The 22671-nt window shown below is 54.4% G+C and overlaps 10 protein-coding genes and 1 non-coding gene across 11 annotated transcripts; 4 read left to right on the plus strand and 7 right to left on the minus strand.

The window, feature by feature from the left end:
* Positions 1-190: 190 nt before the first annotated feature.
* On the plus strand, positions 191-2578 carry C8Q71DRAFT_523543 (chaperonin Cpn60/TCP-1 family). The gene is made up of 12 exons (XM_047919118.1): positions 191-340; positions 391-462; positions 519-579; positions 629-793; positions 846-1044; positions 1097-1559; positions 1612-1797; positions 1851-1988; positions 2054-2234; positions 2302-2369; positions 2428-2452; positions 2508-2578. Exons 1-12 carry the CDS (start codon positions 305-307, stop codon positions 2540-2542), a joined length of 1629 nt encoding a protein of 542 aa, XP_047780243.1. The 5' UTR covers positions 191-304; the 3' UTR covers positions 2543-2578.
* A 360-nt stretch (positions 2579-2938) lies between these two features.
* On the minus strand, positions 2939-4265 carry C8Q71DRAFT_856293 (serine threonine protein phosphatase 2A; the record flags this gene model as incomplete). Its single annotated transcript, XM_047927285.1, has 6 exons — positions 2939-3062; positions 3125-3242; positions 3291-3543; positions 3605-3904; positions 3968-4051; positions 4113-4265. The coding sequence occupies 6 exons, from the start codon at positions 4263-4265 to the stop codon at positions 2939-2941; spliced, it is 1032 nt and encodes a 343-aa protein (XP_047780244.1).
* A 191-nt stretch (positions 4266-4456) lies between these two features.
* Positions 4457-5450, plus strand: C8Q71DRAFT_750531 (eukaryotic translation initiation factor 1A). The gene is made up of 5 exons (XM_047923276.1): positions 4457-4587; positions 4638-4649; positions 4704-4886; positions 4950-5052; positions 5106-5450. The coding sequence occupies exons 1-5, from the start codon at positions 4579-4581 to the stop codon at positions 5228-5230; spliced, it is 432 nt and encodes a 143-aa protein (XP_047780245.1). The 5' UTR covers positions 4457-4578; the 3' UTR covers positions 5231-5450.
* C8Q71DRAFT_750534 (uncharacterized protein) lies at positions 5451-6630 on the minus strand. The gene is made up of 2 exons (XM_047923277.1): positions 6519-6630; positions 5451-6469 (listed from the first exon to the last, which is right to left on the minus strand). The coding sequence occupies exons 1-2, from the start codon at positions 6552-6554 to the stop codon at positions 5585-5587; spliced, it is 921 nt and encodes a 306-aa protein (XP_047780246.1). The 5' UTR covers positions 6555-6630; the 3' UTR covers positions 5451-5584.
* Positions 6631-6906: 276 nt separating this feature from the next.
* Positions 6907-9285, minus strand: C8Q71DRAFT_704736 (general substrate transporter; the record flags this gene model as incomplete). Its single annotated transcript, XM_047920405.1, has 15 exons — positions 6907-7028; positions 7081-7168; positions 7222-7323; positions 7391-7616; positions 7667-7775; positions 7832-8078; positions 8130-8183; positions 8237-8299; positions 8370-8456; positions 8506-8536; positions 8593-8693; positions 8749-8785; positions 8845-8878; positions 8932-9035; positions 9236-9285. 15 exons carry the CDS (start codon positions 9283-9285, stop codon positions 6907-6909), a joined length of 1455 nt encoding a protein of 484 aa, XP_047780247.1.
* A 148-nt stretch (positions 9286-9433) lies between these two features.
* C8Q71DRAFT_895881 (A1pp-domain-containing protein) lies at positions 9434-11131 on the minus strand (the record flags this gene model as incomplete). The annotated part of the gene is made up of 9 exons (XM_047928735.1): positions 9434-9970; positions 10026-10078; positions 10132-10239; positions 10300-10432; positions 10485-10548; positions 10605-10661; positions 10773-10837; positions 10896-11003; positions 11088-11131. 9 exons carry the CDS (start codon positions 11129-11131, stop codon positions 9928-9930), a joined length of 675 nt encoding a protein of 224 aa, XP_047780248.1. The 3' UTR covers positions 9434-9927.
* Positions 11132-11318: 187 nt separating this feature from the next.
* Positions 11319-14754, plus strand: C8Q71DRAFT_895893 (uncharacterized protein; the record flags this gene model as incomplete). The annotated part of the gene is made up of 18 exons (XM_047928736.1): positions 11319-11588; positions 11636-11645; positions 11705-11723; positions 11776-12124; positions 12177-12447; positions 12506-12610; positions 12666-12679; positions 12733-12817; positions 12871-12931; positions 12987-13025; positions 13074-13165; positions 13223-13384; positions 13437-13480; positions 13536-13550; positions 13598-13632; positions 13685-13817; positions 13865-14563; positions 14656-14754. The coding sequence occupies exons 1-18, from the start codon at positions 11487-11489 to the stop codon at positions 14752-14754; spliced, it is 2334 nt and encodes a 777-aa protein (XP_047780249.1). The 5' UTR covers positions 11319-11486.
* Positions 14755-14988: 234 nt separating this feature from the next.
* C8Q71DRAFT_523877 (kinase-like protein) lies at positions 14989-17060 on the minus strand. Its single transcript, XM_047919119.1, has 8 exons — positions 16845-17060; positions 16665-16787; positions 16522-16618; positions 16367-16472; positions 15969-16305; positions 15756-15899; positions 15562-15698; positions 14989-15503 (listed from the first exon to the last, which is right to left on the minus strand). The coding sequence occupies exons 1-8, from the start codon at positions 16950-16952 to the stop codon at positions 15248-15250; spliced, it is 1308 nt and encodes a 435-aa protein (XP_047780250.1). The 5' UTR covers positions 16953-17060; the 3' UTR covers positions 14989-15247.
* Positions 17061-17370: 310 nt separating this feature from the next.
* Positions 17371-17462, plus strand: C8Q71DRAFT_t51. Its single transcript has one exon. It is a non-coding gene; the product is annotated as a tRNA-Gln (tRNA).
* On the minus strand, positions 17372-18995 carry C8Q71DRAFT_524267 (uncharacterized protein). Its single transcript, XM_047919121.1, has 2 exons — positions 18681-18995; positions 17372-18616 (listed from the first exon to the last, which is right to left on the minus strand). Exons 1-2 carry the CDS (start codon positions 18858-18860, stop codon positions 17825-17827), a joined length of 972 nt encoding a protein of 323 aa, XP_047780251.1. The 5' UTR covers positions 18861-18995; the 3' UTR covers positions 17372-17824.
* Positions 18996-22632, minus strand: C8Q71DRAFT_524224 (SPX-domain-containing protein). The gene is made up of 15 exons (XM_047919120.1): positions 22523-22632; positions 22402-22467; positions 22241-22342; positions 21867-22187; positions 21802-21810; positions 21533-21736; positions 21411-21471; positions 21314-21352; positions 21137-21255; positions 20842-21076; positions 20471-20775; positions 20336-20411; positions 20083-20280; positions 19473-20026; positions 18996-19418 (listed from the first exon to the last, which is right to left on the minus strand). The coding sequence occupies exons 1-15, from the start codon at positions 22544-22546 to the stop codon at positions 19131-19133; spliced, it is 2601 nt and encodes an 866-aa protein (XP_047780252.1). The 5' UTR covers positions 22547-22632; the 3' UTR covers positions 18996-19130.
* Between the last annotated feature and the right edge of the window lie 39 nt (positions 22633-22671).

A 22671-nucleotide genomic window follows, 5' to 3' on the forward strand; every position in this document is an offset into this window, starting at 1 on the left:
CGATGCGATTATTCTGCGTTGTCGCCAGGTGCGGTGTGCTCCTCATGTGTGGCATAGGCTTGTTCTGTGCAAGGTAGAGAAGCACAGTATGTTGCCAGCAATGCGGATTGAATGCGGATGGGCCCATGTGTACACTCAGTGTAAGGAGAGAACAGACCTGACAGTGACAGTGACAGCTATCACCGACCGCGTGACAACCTGAGCGACGCGACGCGTGTTTCCCTCTGTCACACGTTACTCAGGCGCGATCGTGTCACGGCACTAGGCGTTCTGCTTTCTTGCTTGTACGCGTTCAGAATCGAAGATGGCCGAACCACAAGCTATGTACGCTACGGACGAGGCAAGTCTTGCCATATGCGTCGTACCGCAACGTTGCTCATAGTCATTTAGTATGGACGTCCCTTCATCATTTTGCGCGAGCAAGCAAAGAAGACTCGCACTCACGGTGTACAGGCAATCAAGGTAAGTCCAACGTATACCACCAGTGCACCTCACGATGCTCATTGACTACCGTCCAGTCACACATTCTGGCTGCACGGACCGTAGCGAACGTCATCCGCACATCTCTCGGTCCAAGAGGTTAGTATCGTATATTACGACCTCTACGACTTCCTAACTTGAATGCAAGGGCTCGACAAGATCCTCATCTCACCGGATGGCGATATCACTGTGACGAACGATGGTGCTACTATTCTCACCCAGATGGAGGTCGAGCACCAAATTGCGAAGCTGCTGGTGCAATTATCGAGGAGTCAGGACGATGAAATCGGTGATGGTACTACTGGTGTCGTCGGTGAGTTCTCAAAACATTCGTTTTTTTACGATGGCCCCAACGCCTCGCCTAGTCCTCGCTGGTGCGCTACTGGAACAGAGCGAAGCATTGCTCGACCGCGGTATCCACCCGATCCGGATAGCAGATGGCTTCGACCGCGCATGTGTCGTTGCAGTCGAACACCTCGAGAAGATCTCTGACAAAGTGGAGTTCACTCTCTCCGACACCTCGAACCTCGTCAAAACGGCAAAGACCAGTCTTGGCAGCAAAATGTCGGTCTACTTACGTCTCAGGGTCCCAGCCGTACTGATGACGTCCCTTCAGTGTCTCAAAAGAGCATGACAAGTTCGCTGAGATCGCTGTGGATGCTGTCCTGGCGGTAGCGGACTTCGAGCGGAAAGACGTTCCGTTTGACATGATCAAGGTCGATGGAAAGGTCGGCGGGTCGCTCGCCGACACGACGCTCATCAAGGGTGTGCTCGTAGACAAGGACTTCTCACATTCCCAGATGCCCCATTCAGTAAGGGATGCGAAGATTGCTATTCTCACCTGTCCGTTCGAGCCTCCGCGTCCGAAGACGAAACACAAGCTTGATATCACTAGCGTGGAGGAGTACAAGCTCCTACGGGAGTATGAGCATGACAAGTTCCATGACATGATCAAGCGTGTGAAGGACACTGGCGCGAACCTGGTCATCTGCCAGTGGGGATTCGACGACGAGGCGAACCACTTGCTCATGCAGAACGATCTGCCTGCAGTACGATGGGTCGGCGGTCCTGAGATCGAGGTGGGCATCCTATTCTCGTCAGTCGGTTACAACACGCTAACGACCACACCAGCTCATCGCTATCGCTACACAAGGTCGCATCGTGCCGCGCTTTGAGGACCTTACGGCAGAGAAGCTCGGCAAGGCAGGCATCGTCCGCGAAGTATCGTTCGGCACCACAAGGGACAAAATGTTGGTGATTGAAGAGTGTGCCAACGCCCGCACAGTCACCGTCTTCGTCCGGGGCAGCAACAAGATGGTACGTCACCCCACGCCATGTAGGCACGTTTCACTGATGCCTCCGTGACCCAGATCGTGGACGAGGCGAAGCGCGCCCTGCACGACGCGCTCTGCGCGGTCCGGAACCTCGTCGTTGACAATCGCGTCGTGTACGGTGGAGGTGCGGCGGACATCAGCTGCGCGCTCGCGGTCGCGAAAGCTGCGGATGAGGTACGCACGAGATCCGTCGTCCCCAGGTGCCCATGGCGTTCTCACGATCCACGATTCGTGTCTAGACTCCGTCCATCGAGCAGTATGCGATGCGGGCGTTTGCGTCCGCGCTCGATGCTGTGCCCCTTGCGCTCGCAGAGAACAGCGGTCTGCCGCCGATCGAGACGCTCGCGGAGGTGAAGAGCCGGCAGGTGAAAGAGGGCAACTCTGTCCTTGGTATCGACTGCATGGGTCGGGGAGACAATGGTACGTCCATCTCATTCTAGTCCTGTCAATAAAGCAAGGAAGACTTGTCTCACTTGGAACTTGATAGATATGAAGAAGCAGTTTGTCTACGACCCGCTCATCTCGAAGCGTCAGCAATATCTTTTGGCGACACAGGTGCGTAGTCGCGACGGGACAATTGGTAACAGAAGGCTGACAATTGCTTGTGTGATAGTTGGTGCGGGCTGTACTCAAAATAGGTGAGCATCGAGCTGTGAGTGTAGGCCGATCTTGTACTCATTGTGTCTACCACAGACGACGTCATCGTCGCTGGACAAGCCGAGGAGTAGATCAAGCAATAATCTGTATCATTAAACCCATTGCGCATAATCCACGCATTTGCTCTCATGATTGTGGACGGTCTACGGGAGCGCTCTTGTTGACCTGACATGTCTAACTGAGCATAACTCATAGCTTGCGGGAAAACCCCCGTTTAGCATCGATGAGTCGTTGATGATGTTGAATGTTGAACGTTGACCTTGCGTCTTCGGTTCACCATAACTTAGTAGATTGTTTCGCCTCGAGAGGTCCATCTTGGGCCCAAAGCAGACGTCACAGTAAAGAACAAAATACAGAGAATGAGGTATCAACTTCGTCTTCTGGGTGTGCTACACTGTATCTGACAATTGCTATGTACTGTACTGTAACATGTGGTGCGCCGCCAAATGCATGAATCAGAGCAAAGATCACTGCACACCGGTGTCAGCATCTCCTCCCAATGTATGGCAGACCTTACTTACAAGGAAATAGTCCGGGACGCGCCGCGTTACGAGAGGCTCTCCCACTCTGGGCGCAGGATCGAATTGTAGGCTACAGGACATACGTCAGTCAGCAATACGCGCGAGGAAGCACAGCCACAATGAGCCACGCACAAGCTATACGATAGTTTTTCGTCCATCTCCATAATCGCCGCCTGATTGCCGCAGCGGTAGCAGTAGTTTGGTGCAGAGAAGATCGTGACGACGTTGCGGTCCTGACTCCAATTATAACCTGTGAAAATGTCAGAGAACACCTTACTGCCACCGAAGCCTGACGTACCCTCCATAATGAGTTGGTGCGCCCGCGCAACCAACGTAAGACCATTGTTGTGGTTGAACGCCTCACTGATATCCTGCCCAAACGTATATCCCGCACCACGCGGCGATATGCCCCAACCGCATCGGTCATCGGGGTCGGACCACAGAAGGTCGCACATTGGCCCTTCGTGCGGCACCTCCTGCACACGATCAATGCCCCGGACGTGGTCGAGGGTGTCTATGGACGGCGAGAGGCCTCCGTGAAGGCAGAAGATCTAGGCGTGGGGAATGACGTGTGAATATAGCATTCAGAGCATGGCAAGATGAGCGACTCACTTGGTTTTCGATCAAAGCGGTAAGGGGGAGGTAATCGAAGAGATCCGTAAAGTATCTCCACACGTTTGCATTGCCATACTTTCGCAAGCACTCATCGTAAAAACCATACACCTGCGTGATCTGCCGCGACTCGTGGTTGCCTCGGAGGATGGTGACGCGGTCGCGATAGCGCAGCTTGAGCGCAACAAGGAGAGTGACAGTCTCAACGGAGTAGTAACCCCGGTCAACATAGTCACCCATGAAGAGATAGTTCGTGTCGGGTGAGTTCCCGCCGATGCGGAAGAGCTCCGAAAGGTCGTGCTACGCATGTTCGAACGTCAATGTTCACCAAACCCCCGATCGATCCCATAGTTGTACACGTACGAATTGGCCGTGGATATCGCCGCAGACAGTCACAGGACACCTCACAGGCTGGACGTTTGATTCGACCATGAGAATCTCTCGCGTCTGGGATTGCGTACACCAAATGTTAGCACCCCTCGTACATCGCATGCATCCGGGTGCTAACAGCAGTTCGCCTGCGCCCTGGTGGCGAACCACCGTTATCACCCCGGAAGTGCAACCTGGCACGCACCATGTCGCATAGCCGCTTCACGTCGGGCTCCGCGAGCTGCTTGCACTGGCTAAGCTGTGCGATCCATCCGTCTATCTCGTTCTCCATGGCTTTTGGGTCGGCAAGGTCGGGCAGGCAGTCGAAGATGCGTAAGTGGGATGAGGGGTGCTGGTGATGCGCGTGCAAGTCTGTGCGAGGTCACATGTGACCGATAGTGCCCGAGTAAGGACGGGCGTGACGGGTGACGGGGCGTGCGAAAGATCGAGATCCGGCGCGAGACTGCACTCAAGGCCGCGCCTCCGAATCGCTCTCTTGACTCTTGCTCGCTACCGCCATCCCTCTGGGATATCCATCACTCGTCCGTGCTAGCAGGCGGACCTATATATCACAGTGAAATTAGGCTGTTTGGAAGACCTCAACCATGCCGAAGGTACGTCCCAGAGTCTGCGATCGGTACCGTCGCTTACTCATTTTCTTCAGAATAAGGGAAAGGTTAGCGCAACCGCCCATCGATCCTGCTGGGACATCCATTAACTTTGACTGCAGGGTGGAAAGAACCGGAGGCGTGGAAAGAACGAGAACGACGCCGACAAGCGCGAGCTGGTCTTCAGAGAGGATGGCCAGGAGTACGCTCAAGTAATCAAGATGCTGGGTAACGGGCGGTTGGAGGCGCAGTGCTTTGATGGCGAGAAGAGACTGGCGCATATCCGCGGCAAGATGAGGAAGAAGGTCTGTAGCCCTCGCTTTATCACATCTGCTTCATTCGCTAACGGGATTCCGCTGCCCCTGTAGGTCTGGATCAACCAGGGCGATATCGTCCTCTTGTCTCTCCGAGAGTTCCAGGATGACAAGGCAGATGTCATTGTGAAGTATACTTCCGATGAGGCTCGGAGTCGTAAGTGTCTCCATCGGATTCCATCACGATTGTGTGTTTATGTCTATGCTCAGTGAAAGCATACGGTGAGCTTCCAGAGAACGCGAAGATCAACGAGACGGATACGTTCGGCGACGAGGAGGGCGAGTGCACCTTCGAGTTCGGCGACGAAGACGAGGTCGATATCGACGATATCTGAAGTGTATTTCTATCACTTGTATCCCCGGCGTGCGTGTATATCTGTACCTCCTGCCCCTCCGCGTCTAGAAGACGATCTTCGACGACTAGCTACGTTTCGCTCTTCGCATTGTTGTGTTCAGTCTAGCATTTCATCTGTCTGATTATACGAGAATCCCTCAGACTTGTATCATGTCGTGTTGTTTGGGCGATATTCAGTGGTGTGATCGGACTGCATCAAGCAAGCGGCATGAGCGATACCAACGTAAATCGGCTATGCAACTACAATCGACACGCATCCCAACCTATAGTCAAGAACAAATACGAATGAAGGACTTGTTGATTGTCGTGCTCCCAAACCCTCGTTGGCGAGTAATCATCCACTCGCGCCCATCAGCAATACCGTCTGCATGTCTGGTACGCAGCCTTTCTCCCGAATGAAGTAGTCCACTATGTCCCGTGCATCGGACTGTACCGCCGTCTTCAACATCTCCTGGTCCACCTTCACTCTGTCTCCCAACTTCCGTCTCTTCGCGCTGTTCCCAAGAGATGTATCTATCCCTCGTCTTGGATCTACCGCCGTGCCATCCCTCCCTGTCGACGTATGCGACCGTCCCTCACTCGTCCTCCGTCGCTTGGATTGTGGGTGCCGCGGTCCATCGCGCTCAATGAGTAAACGCACCAACAGCAGATTCTTGCGGCGAATAGCGACCATGACCGCGAGCGCAGCCTTCGTGTGAGGATCGGCACCATGTTCGAGCAAAAATTGCACGAGGGGAGTAAACCCGGCGTGTACGGCCTTCGTCAGCGCGTAACCATCCCAAGAGTTGGCACTCGGCGTCAGGATACGCGGGTGGGCGAAGAGGTAGCGAAGGAAAGGCAACGGCTGCTCGTCTTCTGTCCACTGTGTTGGTTCGGGCTCGCGCTTTCGCTTGCCCGCCGTCGCGGTGTCACGCGGTGACAGGTTGCGGAAGAGTCTCCGTGGCAGCTCCGTCTTCTGCACTCGGCGGTCTGGATACAAACGAGGGAAGTCGGGGCTCTTGGTAATCGCCTCAAGGACGGCCTGGCTGCAGATTGGGTATCGGAGGGCCGTGGAGACGAGGTCGGTGCGTTGGCGGTGGCTCCGACACAGATACTCATAGACTCCGATGAGATATTGAGCATGGACGGTGGTTGGCGCAGACTTGCATACTGCGTAGAAATGTTTACATGTCAGGGGGAATTGCTCTGATGCTGCGTGGATGTGTATCTCGTAAAGCAGCTATGATCCGAACTTAGATATGAGTGCGAATCAAGTATGGATGACGCACCTCGACGGGTAGCGACAGTATGCTAGTCGGTTCCATGACCCTTGAGTGATTGGTCGAGAAGCTGAGTGGCACTCAGTTGACTGTTGTGGTAGTGCAGATCAAGTGTGAGATCCTGCGATCGCTCTGACGGTCCACGGAAGCAGGCCGCACAATCACGGTCATGTGATCGCATTCTTTGCGGGCGTGCCGCCGCGGGTTCAAGCGAGAAAGAGGTAGTAGCAAGGGCAGCGTTTCTACGTAGCAATGCTGAGTCGTTATGCGCAATGCAACTCGCCGCTGGTACAACTCGATTGTGCCGATACATACTCGATAAAAGTCATGACATTGACATTACGTGGATTGGGACACAACATGCCCTCAAAAAGGGTGGAGGAATGTAAAGAATTCTTCACGTTTCTTTATGCGTCCCGTCGTCATCCAGCTTCTCTTTAGCATTGGGATGGTGTCCCAACACCTCGTGAGGGTCAATATCATCACCGAAGACTTCAGCCATTTGCTCCAACGATTTCCCTGTTGTTTAACCTCGTCAATGCATGTGTGAAAACGATGAGACTAAATGCACCTCTCGTCTCAGGGAAGAAGAGTGCGATCAAGCAGAAGTCGACGAGGTTGAGGAGAATGAACAGCAAGTAATACCTCCAGCCCACACCCTCGATCGCCATGTTAGACACCTAATACAGGTCATGAAAATTGTAAGTACAACTTCGCAATGAAGATGACTTGCCTGAGAGAACAGCACATTAAATGCCCAATTCGCGCACACCGCGACTGATGTGCCGATGGATCGAGTCTTGGTCGGGAATACCTAACCGCACAGTCACCACGGTGGCCTCCATCAATGGAGCCCAACAGAAACACGATCATCGACGCACCTCAGATGTTAGTACCCAGCTAATGGGCCCAAAGCTCAGTGAGAAGAGGATGCTCGTCAAGAAGATCACGGCGATTCCAGCACGCTGGGCAGGATGGTTATCCGATGTTCCCGGCGGAAAAGATGCGACGATCGCTGTTAACACGGAATAAGTTGCGACGAAGCCAGCTGCGCCGAACATCAGCGGTTTCTTTCGTCCGACCCTGTCGAGGATGCATGTAATGAATCTGCGAAAACCCGTTCAGTGACTGCAGAGGTGCTGAGCAGATTGACAGACATAAAGTTGGTAATAGGTCCTACGGCACCGTAGATGCCCTGGATGAGCAAAGATTGGCCGGGGCTCAAGCCGAGCGACTGATACATCGAAGGCCCAAAATAGTTGATGACTGCAACATTTTGGGTTCTGAGTGTATAAGCACGGTCACAGGCAGAGAGAACCCACCATTGATACCAGAGAACTGTCCAAAAACCTGCACTCCTACGGCGACCAGTGTACGCTTGAGCATCGCCGGCGTCTCCCACAGGTCACTCAGTCGTCGAGACCTCGTTGTCGTTTCCGCCCTGATGGTGAGTTGCATGTCAATGAACTCGGCATCGGCGGACTCTTTCTTCTCCGCAGTGTCTACCCCGTGCAGCTTGTAAACGACTGCCCGTGCCTCGTCGTCGCGCAATTGCTCAAGAAGCCACCGCTACGGAAAGTCAGCGTATGGTCCCGGCCGGCATGGGCGTCTGTGACTCACAGGAGAGTACGGCAAAAATTGGATGCCGACAAGGAGCATGAAGGCAGGAATGAGCTATGTCAAGGCATTACTATCGCTGCGCGACATGGACGGCACTTATGGCTGACCTGTAGACCCAGCGCAAGCCTCCAGCTTCCGTAGCCGTCGAGGTATTGGCAGCCGTAGCCAACCTATCAGGAGGCTGGGGTCAGATGCATGCTCCGTTGGCACGCACTGGTGCTTCGATAGTGCGACACCTACCCAATTCGCTACAATGAACCCGATGCCGATCATCTGCTGAGCCAGACCGACGATAAAACCACGGATTTTCGGCGGGGCGATCTCCGTCTAAGGCCGTATCAGAACGTGCTTCCGCGAGGAGTTCGAGACACCTGACATTGTATAGAGGTACAGACATCGACAAGATCCTGCAGTCGCAGAGTCGTCAGGAGAATCAGCGTTCAGTCTTCCAAGCTATACGCACCCTATGGCGAAGCCTGCGACGATACGACCTATCAACATGCAGGCCAGATTATTCGCTCCGGCTTGCATGGCACATCCCCATAGGTCGATCAGAGCGCCTAGCTGAACAAGAGGGCATTTAAACAGGACCGTTGAGCGTAGACGTATAATGAATCACCTGGATACTACGCTTTCTTCCAAACTTGTCGCTCGTCCTGGAATACGGCGCAAACCTGAGGCGCCGTGGTCCGGAACACATAATGATATGACGTACCACCCTGCTATCATACATCCAAAGAAACATCCGCCTGCATGCACTTCAGTATCAGGCTCATGCGTCATTCACTATATTCTGTCGTACCTGTGAAGGTAGAAACTACGGCTCCGGAAAGACTGCTATATTTTGCTGGGTCATGAACGAAGTCCTCGAATTGACTGAACGTGATAACGGATGCAATAATCCCGCTACATTGCCGTAATAATCAGTCGCTGACACGGCGAGCGGGTTCGGATTCTTCACCTGTCATAGCTGTACGTTCACATTGTGGGCGCATCCGCTTAGCCTAGATATCAATGTAGTATGGATTCCCGCGTACCCGAAGAGGAATGAACCTGTCCGTGTAGTCAGACTGCGTCCATGCTATTTATCCGAAGTTCCAAGAAACGCACCTATAGAGCAGAACAGGGCAATGAAGATGTTGTACGCCCGTCCCATGGCAGAGCGATGAACCTCGTTGGCTGTATGGAACGAAGCCGCTCAATTGTCACACGAGAACGCATCCTCGACGTTATATACGCCATTTTCGGGCGAGACTCCAGGCACAAGCGTTATCACCAAGGGAGGATCGAGCACCAGTGAGCCATAGGTTACTCTGGATCACAGGACCTATGTAATAGGTATGCTGTGAGACACCAAGAGTCCAAGACTCGGAATTGACTCCGAGGCGGTAGGTTCGCCACAGACCCTCGCACGTGAAGAAGCGGGTAGACCGATGGTTGGCTGCTCCGCAGGTCATGCGGGGAGACATAACAAGTTTCGCGGCCCGTGGCTCCCGCCATTGATCCGGGTCGAGAGTAACAGACATTGCAAGAGACCCTTGAGCTCGGATTCAAAGCAGCAAAACCTATCGGAGAAAGCAAGGATCATATATTGTTGCTGCGTGTGGGTGCATGCGGGGTACAACGCCACAGGCTCAGGGCCACGAGGCTTGCAGCGCAAGGATGGGAGTACGATTAGAATGAGGATGAGCGTATATGCACAGTCGGATACAGTCATTTGAGTCCCAGAAACAGCCTTACAGGGCATCTGCATGCATTTGGCAAAGAGGCCGTATCACAGGGCATGTTTCCTAGGCAGTCATTCTTGCTCAGACGCAGGGAAGTACTGAGGAATCAGATCCCTGAATGACGCGCAACTATCAGAATCGCACTGCGCTGATACGGCGGGGGACGTACTCGTAGACACCCTTATCCTTGTCGCTCCAAACAACGAAGATGACGCGCTCCAGCTGTGAAGTCCTGTCAGCCGCCTAGAGTGCCATGATTGGGCAGCTTAACGTACGATTTTACCACTCTCTGAATCTAAGAACTGCCTGACAGTATCCAGAGCGATGTGGGTGGCGTCTACGATCGGATATCCGTAGATGCCAGTAGAGACTGAAGGAAAAGCCTGCGGGTCCCCGGCGCTCAGATGGACAAATCGTGTCCTAACGTCTAGGGCAACACTCACGACGTGTCTGAGAGAGTTCTTCACTGCTATCTGCAAGCTCGTCTTGTAGCACGATTGCAACTGCTGCGCCGTCTCCTCTGTGTCCGAGTCGGAGCGAGAGTAGATTGGTCCCACAGTATGTATGACATGCTTGCTGTATAGCTTCCTTGAGGACGTCTCACTTGATCAGCAGAGATTTTACGCACGCAGGTAGATCATAACCTTTCGTAATCTTCGAGTTCCCCGTTTCGCAACCGTTCAGAGTACGGCCTGTGTGTTGATAGTAAATCGAAGCATGACTTTTCATGAGCGTGAACGTCATTCACATTCGTCCAGCAGTCCGAATCCCGCCGCGGCATGGATGGCGCCATCGACTGCATTATCTCGCTGGCATCGAGGGGATACAGAGCACGGTTATGTACTCACCTCCGCCGCCGCCTCCAGTGTGGTCAGTCCTACACGAAACGCTGAAGCCATCGTAAGATCGAGCGTACCTAGTAGAGAATGGTTTGCTGCGTTGACAATAGCATCTACATCAAGTTTTGTGATGTCTCCCTGGCTAGCATTGTTCGTCGGACAGAGCCCGATGTGCATGGCTCGAAGGCGAAATTACCCACTACAAAGACACCCTGTCCAAGTATGCATCCTGTGGCTGGTATCGTTGCTCGATCGCCCCAAGAGCTGACGCCTTGTACAGCTCACGCAGGGTGGGTATTCTCGACAGGCTGACAACAGCCAATCTGTGGAGGTGGCAGTCAATTTACGCAGGATTGCGGCGAAGTCGGCGACAATTGTGAAAAACCAGATACATAGATGAGAACAGGGAATCAAAAATGGCCCACCCAGCGGACATGCTCGACTGCTAACACGAAGGCAAGGGATGTCGATGAGGAATTTGAGAGTCGTGCAGACTCAAAGTTCGTGAACACGTTAACACCAACAGGATTCGATCGGTCGATTCGGTAACTTGGGTCTAAGGGCCGTCACGTGGTCTGACGCACTGGACCCGCTGTCGCGACTCGCGACTACCATCGCGCCGTGGCTCGGCCGCAGGCACACTGCGGGGATACATGGCCCGCCGTCGACTTTTGGTTGGGACCTGCTCGACTGTTCTTGTGCTCAGTCTCATATAGCTACTCGGATACCCAACTCCTGCGTCGGACCATCTCACTGGAAGTTGAATACCCGAAGGCCCTCCGGAGAGCACCATGGACGAGGAGCAAACAAGTTCGCTGCTCGGTCCCACCCCAGAAATGCTTGCAGCCGTCAAGGTATTTCCGCTCATACCTGCCATCAGGCGCGACGTGGAAGTGAGTGCACTCCAGAGGATTGTCGCATGAGCTAACCGGTACCTCAGAAAGACATCGGTGCGTAGTACTAGACCCTCGTGTGCATCTATCTGAATGCATATCTCGCCACTATGCAGACACGGCATTGAGCTGGGAGTACGTCCCTTCTTATGTCTGACCATGACGAGTGCCGCTGATTCACCACTAGTCAGCTCACCGCATCCGACATCAACTTCGCCGTTGTGCGCCCGCTGGTCTTTAAGTACGCCAAGCTGGATAACATGGCAGTGGTGTATGTGTGTTTCGTGGTCCGTGCCCACTTCCTTTCAGAAGCTGCAGAGGACCTCGCCTACTCTGGAGTCATGTACTCTAGAGCAAGCCTATGCGAGATTCTCGCTATGAAATTGCTTGGAACATTCGCCTCGACCAAGATGCGACTAGTCGCTGCTTTGACGGCTACGTGGAGCCCGTTGGCAGGTGCCCCGCCAGACGTGGTGCAGGAAGTAAAATCAATAATGGGGACCGACGAGCAGGACGATCCGCAATGCGCCCTTGAGGTCAGTCTACTGCTCCTCTGACATGACATGCTATGTCTCATATAAGGCTCAGCTCGCAATATCCACGGAGGCCAAGGCCTTCTTGTCCTCGCCGGTGGTGCAAACAGTAGTCAACGACATCTACTCAGGACGGGTCATATTCTCCATGGCGTCAACTCATTCTGTTCTCGCTGACAACTACAAGCCGCGTGCTATCGAAATGTACGACTACCGCAAGGCACCTTTCCTCGATCACTACCGGTTACGCGTACCCAGATACGGCGCCATCCTCGAATTCCTGAACTTCGCTTTGCTACTGACAACCTTCCTCCTATGTCTTTCGAGTGAGTCGTAGAAGTCTTTCCGACGCGTATACGCGCATATAATGACAATTTACTTTAGATCGCGAAGTAGGCGGGATGAATGGCTTCGAGATAGTATTCATTATGTTTGCTGCAGCGTTCACACTGGAGGAGTACACAGCCTCGAAAGAATACGGATGGGGAAGTGAGTAGTTGGTCTAACGGATACGCATGGTCGATACTCACTGCTTTCGTGCCAGTTTATATGGCAAGCGTACGTTTCATGCATCTATTGTGGTGACTATATGCGCTTGAACTATGCTCTAGTTGTGGAACGTCTTTGACACATCATTTGTGGTACTATTTATTGTGTATCTCGGCTTCCGGATCAAAGGCCTCGTCCATCATGACGGTATGTTGCAGACTACGCTGGTCTCGACATGCATTCATGTCTCATTCGTGCAGTGGATGCATCTGAAATGGGATTCGATATCTTGGCTTGTGGTGCATGTATCCTATTCCCTCGGTAAGCCGCAGTCAACGTCATACGCTTGCTTCGTCTTTGCTGATGGCCATTATAGCCTCGCATTCTTCGCCGTCTCAAATAACGTGGTAGTATTGTAAGACAGCCTCCTCCTTTTCACGCCCTTGCACTAACCTTCAAATAGAGCCCTGCGTGCGATGATCGTAGACTTCATTTTCTTCGTCGGCATCGCAGCGATATGCTTCTCAGGGCTGCTCTTTACGCTCCACAGTCTAGGTAACTTGTTCCTTCCTTGGTTGTTTTCACAATACTCCTGCTGACTGTGTACTGAAGCTGAGGACGCATGGAGTGTCAAGGCTATCACCTGGCTCATGGTTCAGATTTGGTTTGGCAACACATACCTTAGCTTCGCACAAGCATCAAGTTTCCATCCAATATTCGGACCGATCCTTATGACCATGTTCGCTGCACTGTCAAATACGCTCTTACTCACGAGTACGTCAATCGACTGTGACCGTCTGCATGAGCTTACCCCCCATCAATCCAGTTTTGATATCTATTCTCAGCAACACGTTCGCACAGATTGACGCAGTAGGTGTTGACACGCGTGGCAGACTGCGAAGCTGAATTGACCCATTTCTCGTAGAATGCCAAACAGGAGGTGAGGGTATCCCTCTTCCGCACAACATCAAAGCTAACCTGAGTCAGTACCTGTTTCAATACGCAATCTCAACGATTGAAGGGTGCGTACGATGATGTCTTGCAGTGGAACCTATAATGATTTCCAGACCTCAGTGTCAAGTCAGATGCGCTCTTCAGTTACCAGCCGCCGTTCAATCTACTCGCATTCGCGATCCTTTGGCCGATGAGCTTTGTCGTCTCTCCGCGAACGTTGCACTCCGTCAATGTCTTCCTGATCAAAGTGACGGTATGATCTTCTGTCTCGTAAGCTGATCTCCAGCTCACGCGCAGCAGTCCTTCCCGTTCTTGATCATCATCAGTCTCTACGAGAGATACCTTGTCCCCAGTCAGACATGGCGGGAGAACGGCGCCGACCAGAGCAGCTTCTACTCACGTCTCACGCGCAATGTGAAGAAGATACCCTTGTTCGACCTGCTTGGGTCGGGATCCGCCGACATCTACGACGCTATCTTCGACGTCGAAGTCTCGAATGAGACCGACCTCTTCGACTCAGATGACGAGCACGAACCCGAGCGCGCAGCGGCGCCCGGGGAGGCGCTGCTCTCTTTCCCTTCGCGCGACAGCCTGCGCCCTCTGCCGGCCTCTCCGACGCGCCCTTCGCGTCCATCAACGGCACACCAACAGCCGGAGACTCCGCGACAGAGGCGGCGCACTAGCCTACCACGGTCGCCGCCCTTGGGCAGGAGTCGCAGCCATCGCGAAGGCGTCTCACCTAGTGTTTCGCCACGCCCGCGCAAGACGACCTTACCCACACTGCAAGCGTCAGGCTCTGGCGAGGTGCAGACGTTCGGGCCGCGCAGCCCGCTGAGCAGGCTGTACAATCTCCGGTCTAACGGGTCCGCGAGCCAGATGGATCGTGTAAGCTCTGCCGCGGCCGGGATGGATGCCGGCGTTCGCAAGCTGGAAGCCATGGTAGAAGATGTGAAGGCCCTGCCCGTGAACAAACTCAAGGACGAAATGAAGGAGCTGCAGGTGCGTGGGTGCAGTCGCTGTCCGTCGGCGGCTTGGCCTTGTACAACCGCTGCCGATGGCGGTAGTTTACAAGGGCTGACTATCTCTCGCAGGACCGGCAAGCACGGATTGAGAACTTGCTGCTCATGCTCACGCGCGGCATGCGCAACGAGAGCACCTACCATCATTCTCCCAGACACGATACGCTATGACGCAGTTTGCTCGCACCGAAAAGGTATCCCTTGTTTCGAGTGTGTGATTACGCCGAGTATTATGCCTATGCTGATAGAGTACGATGTAATCCCAAGCAAACTGTATCCGGATCCGAACCACGAGAAGTCGACGGAGAATGCAGCGAAGCAACGAAGCAAGCATGCCCAAGACAGAGAACAAAGCATAGACAACCGGGTTGCAAGATGAGATGCGCATGGTGATGATACAGTGGGTAGTGTGGGCGTGCCGCCGAGTACAAAGTATCCAAGTCCCGAGATTGGAGTGCTGGGCGCAATGAGGCAGGCTAAGCCAGCAAGCCGGGTAACCACGACGATGACGAGAACGGGCTATGATACAACAGCGAAGAGCAATAGACAATGTCCGACCGTGCGTGCGAGACAGTAGACAAGGTGGAGCGCGCGCCTGGCACCGGGCAGCAACGACAGGACCAGCTGATGGAGTGAATGAGGAAGACAAGACGCCGGACCATGGCTATTGCGATGGATGGCGTTCAGAGGTCAATGCGACTGAAGGCATGGGATCTGGCGTCTCGCGCCCTGATTGTTCCTCATAGGGGGTCCCCGGCCGCGATCGCTCGACGATGGTCGCCGTTGGCTGCACAGTGTTCGTTGCTGACTGAGCGACCTGGATGGGCTCTGCATCTTCTTCGTGCCCTGCACTCGTGATCGGTTGGTTATGTGGGTAATACGACATTCGCCGGTTCTTCGTGAAGTCGTATACTGTGAACCTGCACGCGCAAGACGTGTGAGCTACACGGGGAGCAAAGGTCGACTCGCTATACGCACTGCTCTTCAAGCTGCCGCAGCTCGGGCTTCATCTTCTCGAGGTCAGGATGCGCCTTGCGCTTCGAATGTGTGAGTGGTTTCTCGACCATCAGAAACTCATCCAGCTCGTGCGACACGTCAAAATTGGCCTTGCTGATCTGTGATGGAGATTGTCAGCGTTCCGGTGACCGGCTGTGTACGCGGTGGAGACGTACATCAGGGACGAAAGGAGGCTGTGCGTCCTTTTGCTCGAGCGCGTCCCAGTCGATGGTCGCAAACCACGGGTGCACCCTGATGTCGGGAATGTCACGGCCCTTGCCTTTACACCCCAAACGCGTCTTAGGATTCCTGTCGAGGAACTGCCGGCGCATATGTCAGTACTGACGGCAACGGCAGTGGCAACAGGGGGTGGCGTGATAGGAACGTACCCCGCGTAGGGCATCCTGACCCTCTGCGCTGCAGAGTTCATTGGCTTTGCTGGGGAGCCGGAGAGCGTCCTTCATGATGGAGTGCTTCATCTTCTCGGAGGTGCGCCCGTCGAACGGCCGTTTGTGGAACAGCAGTTCCCATGCGACGACGCCGAGACTCCACCAGTCGACATACCAGGTGTAGCCCTTATGTCCAATGACCTCGGGTGCCATATAAGCCATACTCCCGGCCACGCTTGTATGCAAGCGTCGTTCGGAGTAGTGAATGGCGACGTTGAAGTCCGTTATGTGGACGTGCCCCATGGAGTCGAGTAACACGTTGTCGGGCTTCATATCTCTGTCCGAAGATGGTTAGATGTTGGGTGCCTGTGGGGTGCCTGTGAAAGAGGGGTACGCACCTGTGGACGATACGTTGTCTATGGAGGTACGAGAGCGCAGACGACAGCTCTGCTGTCCAGAACCGCACGATGTCCTCTGGAATACGACCCAGTCGATCCAGATGGACTGGAAACCACCATGAGAAGGAGCAATGACGATTCGCGAAACCACATACATCGGAGGTCACCCCCTAACATGAGGTCCAGCACGAAGAAACAATTCTCGTCGTCCTGGAAGGCATATCTCAAATTGACCACAAACGGGTGGTCAATCTGGCTGGTGGTCAGCAGAAGCTGAGATGGCCGGGTGGACACGCACCTCCTCTAGTAATCTCCGCTCCTGTATGATGTTCGCGACCGCTTTCTGCTTGATGCACTTTGCCTTCTCGATGTACTTGAGGGCATATATTTTCTTCGTCTTCTTGTGCTCAACGACGCGGACCTGAGGCGCGAACGCGGTCAGTCGCAGTGCCAGCACGGCGCGGGGATAGAGACGTACCTTGCCAAAGGCGCCCTTGCCGACGGCGCGGAGGAGGTCGAAGTGGTAGAGGTCGACCTCGCCGTCCAGATCGACGGGGTCAGAGCAGCAGCAAAGCGCGGCGCCCATAAGACCAGAACGACAGTGGGGGATAGGGCGCGGAGGGCAGAGACAACTTATTGTCCCAGAGAACAAGACAGTCCAAAGCCGTCACTCTAAACAAGGCCAGGTCGCGTCTAGCGCCCGCCTCAGGGCGCCGGCAGAAGCTGCTTAATTGAAGAAGCACCAACACTATCGGATAATATTGTTGCGCCCCTGCAATCCCGCGAGCAGTTCGCTCCAGGTTCGCTCAACTGTTGCCAACTTGCATCGGGAATTCGTGATCATTCAGATGGCATAACGCCTTGAGCCCTCTACGTGCTGCCTCTTGGGTCTCTAGGCTGTATCATTATGAACCCTTGCTTTTCCCTTACTTACTTAGGTCCCGACCATTTCTAACTGTGATATATATATATTCTCTGTAATTTTGCTAGCGAGTCGCCTCAGTGGTCCTATAGTGTAGCGGTCATCACATCGGATTCTGATATAAAGTGAACTTGGTGAGTTCCGGTAACGTAGGTTCGATTCCTACTAGGACCTGCTTTTCTTCTTTTTCAGAAGGGTTGCCTATGCTCGATGTCATGTCGAGAGTCGCTTGAAGAGCCGTAGTTAAATTGTTCGTTGCCACCGAGGGGCCGTTGGTAACTCTTTGAGCTCGTACAACCACTTGCATCCAGCGAAGTATGAAAGAATAGCAAAGAGAAAGCACATAACATAGAAAATCCAGTACAGTGGCCGATCATGCTGTGGTCCGTGTAGTATCTTCATGCTCCTCGGCCTGAACCCCATCTTCTTTACCCAAGGGCCAATCCAGTGGAAACTGTGACATATCCCCCTCGGGCCTTGTGCCCGTGACGTAGACTCACATCTCCAGCCGCTTGTAGCCTGCACCAGCCCGCCTGCTAGTCGACGATGAGCACGTCTTCAATGCCTTCCCTCGAGGCAGCGGCGATGGGATTGGAAGAAGAGGTCGTCGGTAACAGCGACGAATGCAGCTCACTGTGGTTTAGAGAACACGGAGTGATCGAACGAGAGAAAGGCAGGTTCATGAAATACATGCAAGGAGAAGTCAGTATGCAGCAAAATGAAGGCACCAGATTGTCTTCTCCTACCTTCGAGTGCAGAATCCCCTCGTTCACCATGAAGAAGAGATACTCTTTCCACGGGATGAGGTTCGATTTATCCAAAAACTCTTCGTTGAGCGGGAACACGAGTATTGCGAGTTGGGCATGCGGCGTGTCGGCCAGAGCGAAGACGACAAACATGCAGATACTCGGACCCTGAACCCTCGACTGCTCCTGCTGCAAGGTGTGAAGTCTCAAGCGCATCCCATCGCGCATGCCTTGGGGGAAAAAGGACACCGTCTGGAGCTCCGCATCTGTGACATAGAAGCGTGGCTCTGCCCGTGCACCGTGCTGGGCGTCGGGTCGAGGCCTCAGGGTGATGACAAGGACGTCCTCGCGTTCCTTCGAGGCGGCATGAGGATCCGCACACAGGGGCGTATAGTAGTAAGGGCGAATGCAGTTTCCGGCCGCTTGTGCAAAAATGGGGAGGTGTTTGCGGTGGAACACACGAAGAGCCACCAGAACTTCCTTGTCCTTTTTTGAGAGCGTCTCGGGCGAAACACCGAAGTCTTGATACATTTTGCATATATCTTTGTGGACCGGCCAGGCGGCTTTTTGGCACTGCTTGTCCTACACACGCATGTCAGTTACGTACACAACATCCATAGAGGCTGATGGGTACGACCGAACGCACACAGTACTGGTCTGATTTGCATGCAGCACATCTTCTCATCATCACACCGTCCGTCTGCCGTTTCGAGCAGTATGCACATTGCAGACGCGCGCAATCCTTGTGAGGTCCGGCGGCATTAGCATGAGGATGTCCACCTCGAAGAGGCGCGAGAAGGATATGCTCGGTTTCAGGAGGGGGCATTGTACGAAAGAGCTGAGGACGCGGGAGTGGGAGGCAGTATGAGTATGCAGAAAGGCCGCACGTCAGTGCAGTGGGAGCACGCGCAGGCCATTGACAGGCCCATCACTCTGTTCCAACTTTGTCTCCTGCTCCACGCGGGGAGAGTGGTGGGGGACCTGAAAAGGAAGACAGCTAGCCGCACAGGACTAAGATCAGACAGCGAGTTCACGAGAAGGAAGTCAATTGACACGCCGACTACACCATCCAAAGTCCAGGCCCGGCCATGCTAGACTATTCGGACATCTCTCTCAGCCTCAACACGATGTTCGCCCCCAGCGCGCCGATCAAAAACACCGACAAAAGCGTCGGCCCGTACTTGTCGTAGTAGAGCCCCTCCGCGTGCCGCTTGCGCAGCTTCAGCGCGCGGTACACGAAGATCACTGCTGAATACGCGATCGCGACGAGCGCCGCGAGCGTGAACAGTCCTGCGCTGATGAGCCCGACCTTGTCGCCCGGCGGAATGAAGTTGAGCAGCGTCGTCGCGATCGTGCCGATGTATATCGCAAATTGCAGCCATTTCTGGAGCGGCATTTTAGTATGAGTGTGTCTACGGGAAGGTGCGAGCAAACTTACGAGGAACGTCCGCTCTGCCGCAAAGTATACCTTCGGCTCGACTCTCACCGGGACCGCGATCCGCTTGCCAGGCGGGGCGACCCAGCTCCTCTCCAGTATCCTATCATCACCCTGACCCTGACCCTGACTCCGCTCCGCTATCGCCGACTCCGGCTCTTCGTCTTCTTCGTCCTCCTCGTCGTCCACTACTCCCTTGTCCACTTGCTTCTGCCTTTGCTCCTCGCGCAGGCGGTCGCGCAGCGTCTCGTCAAACGCCGACGACGGCGCGAGCGGGTCGATCGACAGCGCGCGGTCCTGCCTCGGCTCCGCGAGCGTGGGCTTCGACGCCCTGCGTCCGCGCAAGAACGGCGTGCGCTCGTCGACCTCCTCTTCGTCGTCCGCCTCATCCGCGTGGTCGTCCGCTCCGCTCGCGACCGCGTGATCGCGCACGACGATGGGAGGCGGTTTCTTGCGCTGCGCGGGGTCGCCTTGTTGCTTGAGAGACTTCTCGCGGAAGGCGATGGCAGCGGCGACGTCCTTGCTGCTGAGGCCTGTGCGCTTGACCTCGTCTCTTGCTACAAGGGCCCGTCAGCATGCCTATAGAATAGCGTAGGCACACAATAAAACGTACCTGGAGCAAGATCCATCGCCTCGTCTTCCTCGCCCTCAGACACCGGCTCCGCATATGCTGTAGGCATATCCTCCGGCGTTGTGACACCAGACGATCTACGACCGGCAGACTGTTCAGACGTGCCCTTGGACGAGGACAACTGCATCGGCCGCTCGATGGTGAGCGCACCGGTGTCTGGCTTGAGGATGTCCGTCTCCACTTCACAACAGCGTCAGTCTATCGAAATGGCTAGCAAGTGTTTGGTCAGACGAACTTTGGGGGAGCCAGAAGGGCACCAGATCCACGCGGTGGGGGAGAAGAGTAGCACATCCATGGATGAATTTACTGAACTGCGCTCGCAGCCGTTAGCTACCTCCCACTTTTCCGCCTCCCATACGCAACCGCTCACCTTCGGGACCGCCTCCACCAAATGCGACGAGACCAGGTCGGTGACCCACTCTGGCGGCTCCTGACCATACTGCGTCTGCAGCTTCACCTCGAGCACACCATACTTGAAGAGCTCCTTGTCCTCGGGCGGCAGCTGGTCGAACGGGTGGTCAATGCCGATGTCCGTGCGGCGCCAGTTACCGCCGGAACGTATGCGCCCGTCCCAGTCGTCCTCGCGGGTCATCGTGAGCTCGGTGTCGAGCGAGATGCGCACGCGCGCGTCGCCAGGAAGCTGGAAGGCCGTGCGGTTGTAGAACGTACGCATGACTGATGATTCCGAACGTCAGCGCCCACGCCCACTAGAAAGTTGGTGCTCGAGGGCGCAGTACTCACCCGGCTGGAGTTTCTTGGTCAACGCTGCATATTGCACCTCGTTAGCAAGCTGGATCATCGTGTCTACCTCCTGCTGCGTCTTCTTCCCCTTCGTCACGAGCGCCTGAAACTCCGCATCCATCGTGTATTCCCCTCGCAAAAACGCGTTCACCAGATGCTCCTTGATTGGGAACCGCGCCTTCACCGACTTCTCGCCCGTCCAGTCCTCCCGGTGCGTCTTCCGCTCGACGAAGATCTACATGTCCGTGATATATGGTTAGCAATAGGTGCGTTGATTAGGGAAGGCAAAACAAACCGTCTTGACATCTGTGTCGCCGTACCAACGCAGCCGAATTGCCTCCGCCCCTTCCGTCTTCTCGAGACGGCCGAGATAGAGGTCAAGGTCCTCGTTATCAAAGTAAATAGAGGTGATAGCTGGAAATTCATTTCAGACATCTTGTGGGAGTATCTCATCTCCAGGCGGTTAGCTCACCTGCGTCTTTCTGTTCAAATTCCTTATCAGGGTTGAACACTAAGACTATGGTCAGCTATCTTCTTTCATACGGCACAGAAGTACCGCTGCTGCGCACCTAGTACAGGCAAATGCCGTAGAATCGCAAGCTTGAGGTGGACAAGGTTGTCTGGATGTACCTAGATGCGAGACACGCGCTCAGATAAGACCTTTGGACCACATACGAGCGCATATACCCACCCAATACTTGGTCGTCTGACGCACGAATGCACTCTGGTTACCGCCCGCACTCGCGTCTCCTTGAACAGGGTGACCGCGGGTGCGAACGAGGTCATAGAGCTTGGAGAGCTTGACTATTAGGCCATCCCAGTTGTACTTGTAGAACGGTCGCTTCTCCAAATAGTCTTGAATGAATGTGGGTTTCAAGGGACGGGTAGTTTGTTTCTGTGGGAGGCGGGGTTGGAACGTTAGCGGGTCAAGCTGTTGATATGAGACACCATGCCGCATACATCGTGTTTCTATGAATGTGATTTGAGTGAGATCCGGTCCGCGAGGCATTGCAACCACGACAAACCTTGAGTATCTTCATGAAACCAGTGATATTGAGCTTCGTGTACAGCGCGAGGTCATGGACGTCCGCAACGAGTGTAGCAACCTCCTCTTCTAGCGCCAGGAACTGATCTTCATACGCATCCACCGACATGGTTGTACTCTCCTCGTCGTCCGTGTCATCGTCATCTGAGCCGGCGTCTTGAACAGAAGTCGGTTCTCGCTGGCGACCTTCCGGGTCAGACGAAGGGCCGGCTTCAGGGTGTCCGCCATTGATATGCTCCGTTGCGACCAGACGTTTGACGGCCCGTTCTGCATCCTTTATCCGCCTTGATAGCTCGGAGGTCTGTGCGCGAAAGCATTCGTGAGGCGACTTGATGACGCACGTAGACGCCGCACCTTAGACTTCTGAAAGACATGGATCTTGTCTAGCTCCTTCTCCAGCATTGCGGTGAAGTCACGCTCATCGTCATCGGCCCATACGTGAGCGGTTGTGCGTTCCTATAACGAGCGAGTAAGCTGATGGGCGTCCATGAGGAATGTTGCGAACAGCGCCTCGCCTTCAGCTCTCTCTTGAGTAGGTTGTAGTTGATGTAGAACGGTCTCCACTCGTTATAGAGGTCATTCTGTGCAACTGCTCAGGGCGCTCGCTCGCCGGTGCGAACAGGGAGGACGACTCACGCTGATTTTGCGGCCAAACTTCATGGCAGGAGGGGAGAGAAGGCGGTCGTGTGCCGGGCTGCATGACGGGAGGGATATAGTCAGACACGGACCAAGGCAGCCAATAAGACTACGAACGTGCGTGTGTGTGCTTCTTGAGGTTCCTACAT

The sequence above is a fragment of the Rhodofomes roseus genome (genome assembly GCF_022264815.1).
Source record: "Rhodofomes roseus strain CIRM-BRFM 1785 chromosome Unknown C8Q71scaffold_7, whole genome shotgun sequence".
Taxonomy (NCBI): Eukaryota; Fungi; Basidiomycota; class Agaricomycetes; order Polyporales; family Fomitopsidaceae; genus Rhodofomes; species Rhodofomes roseus.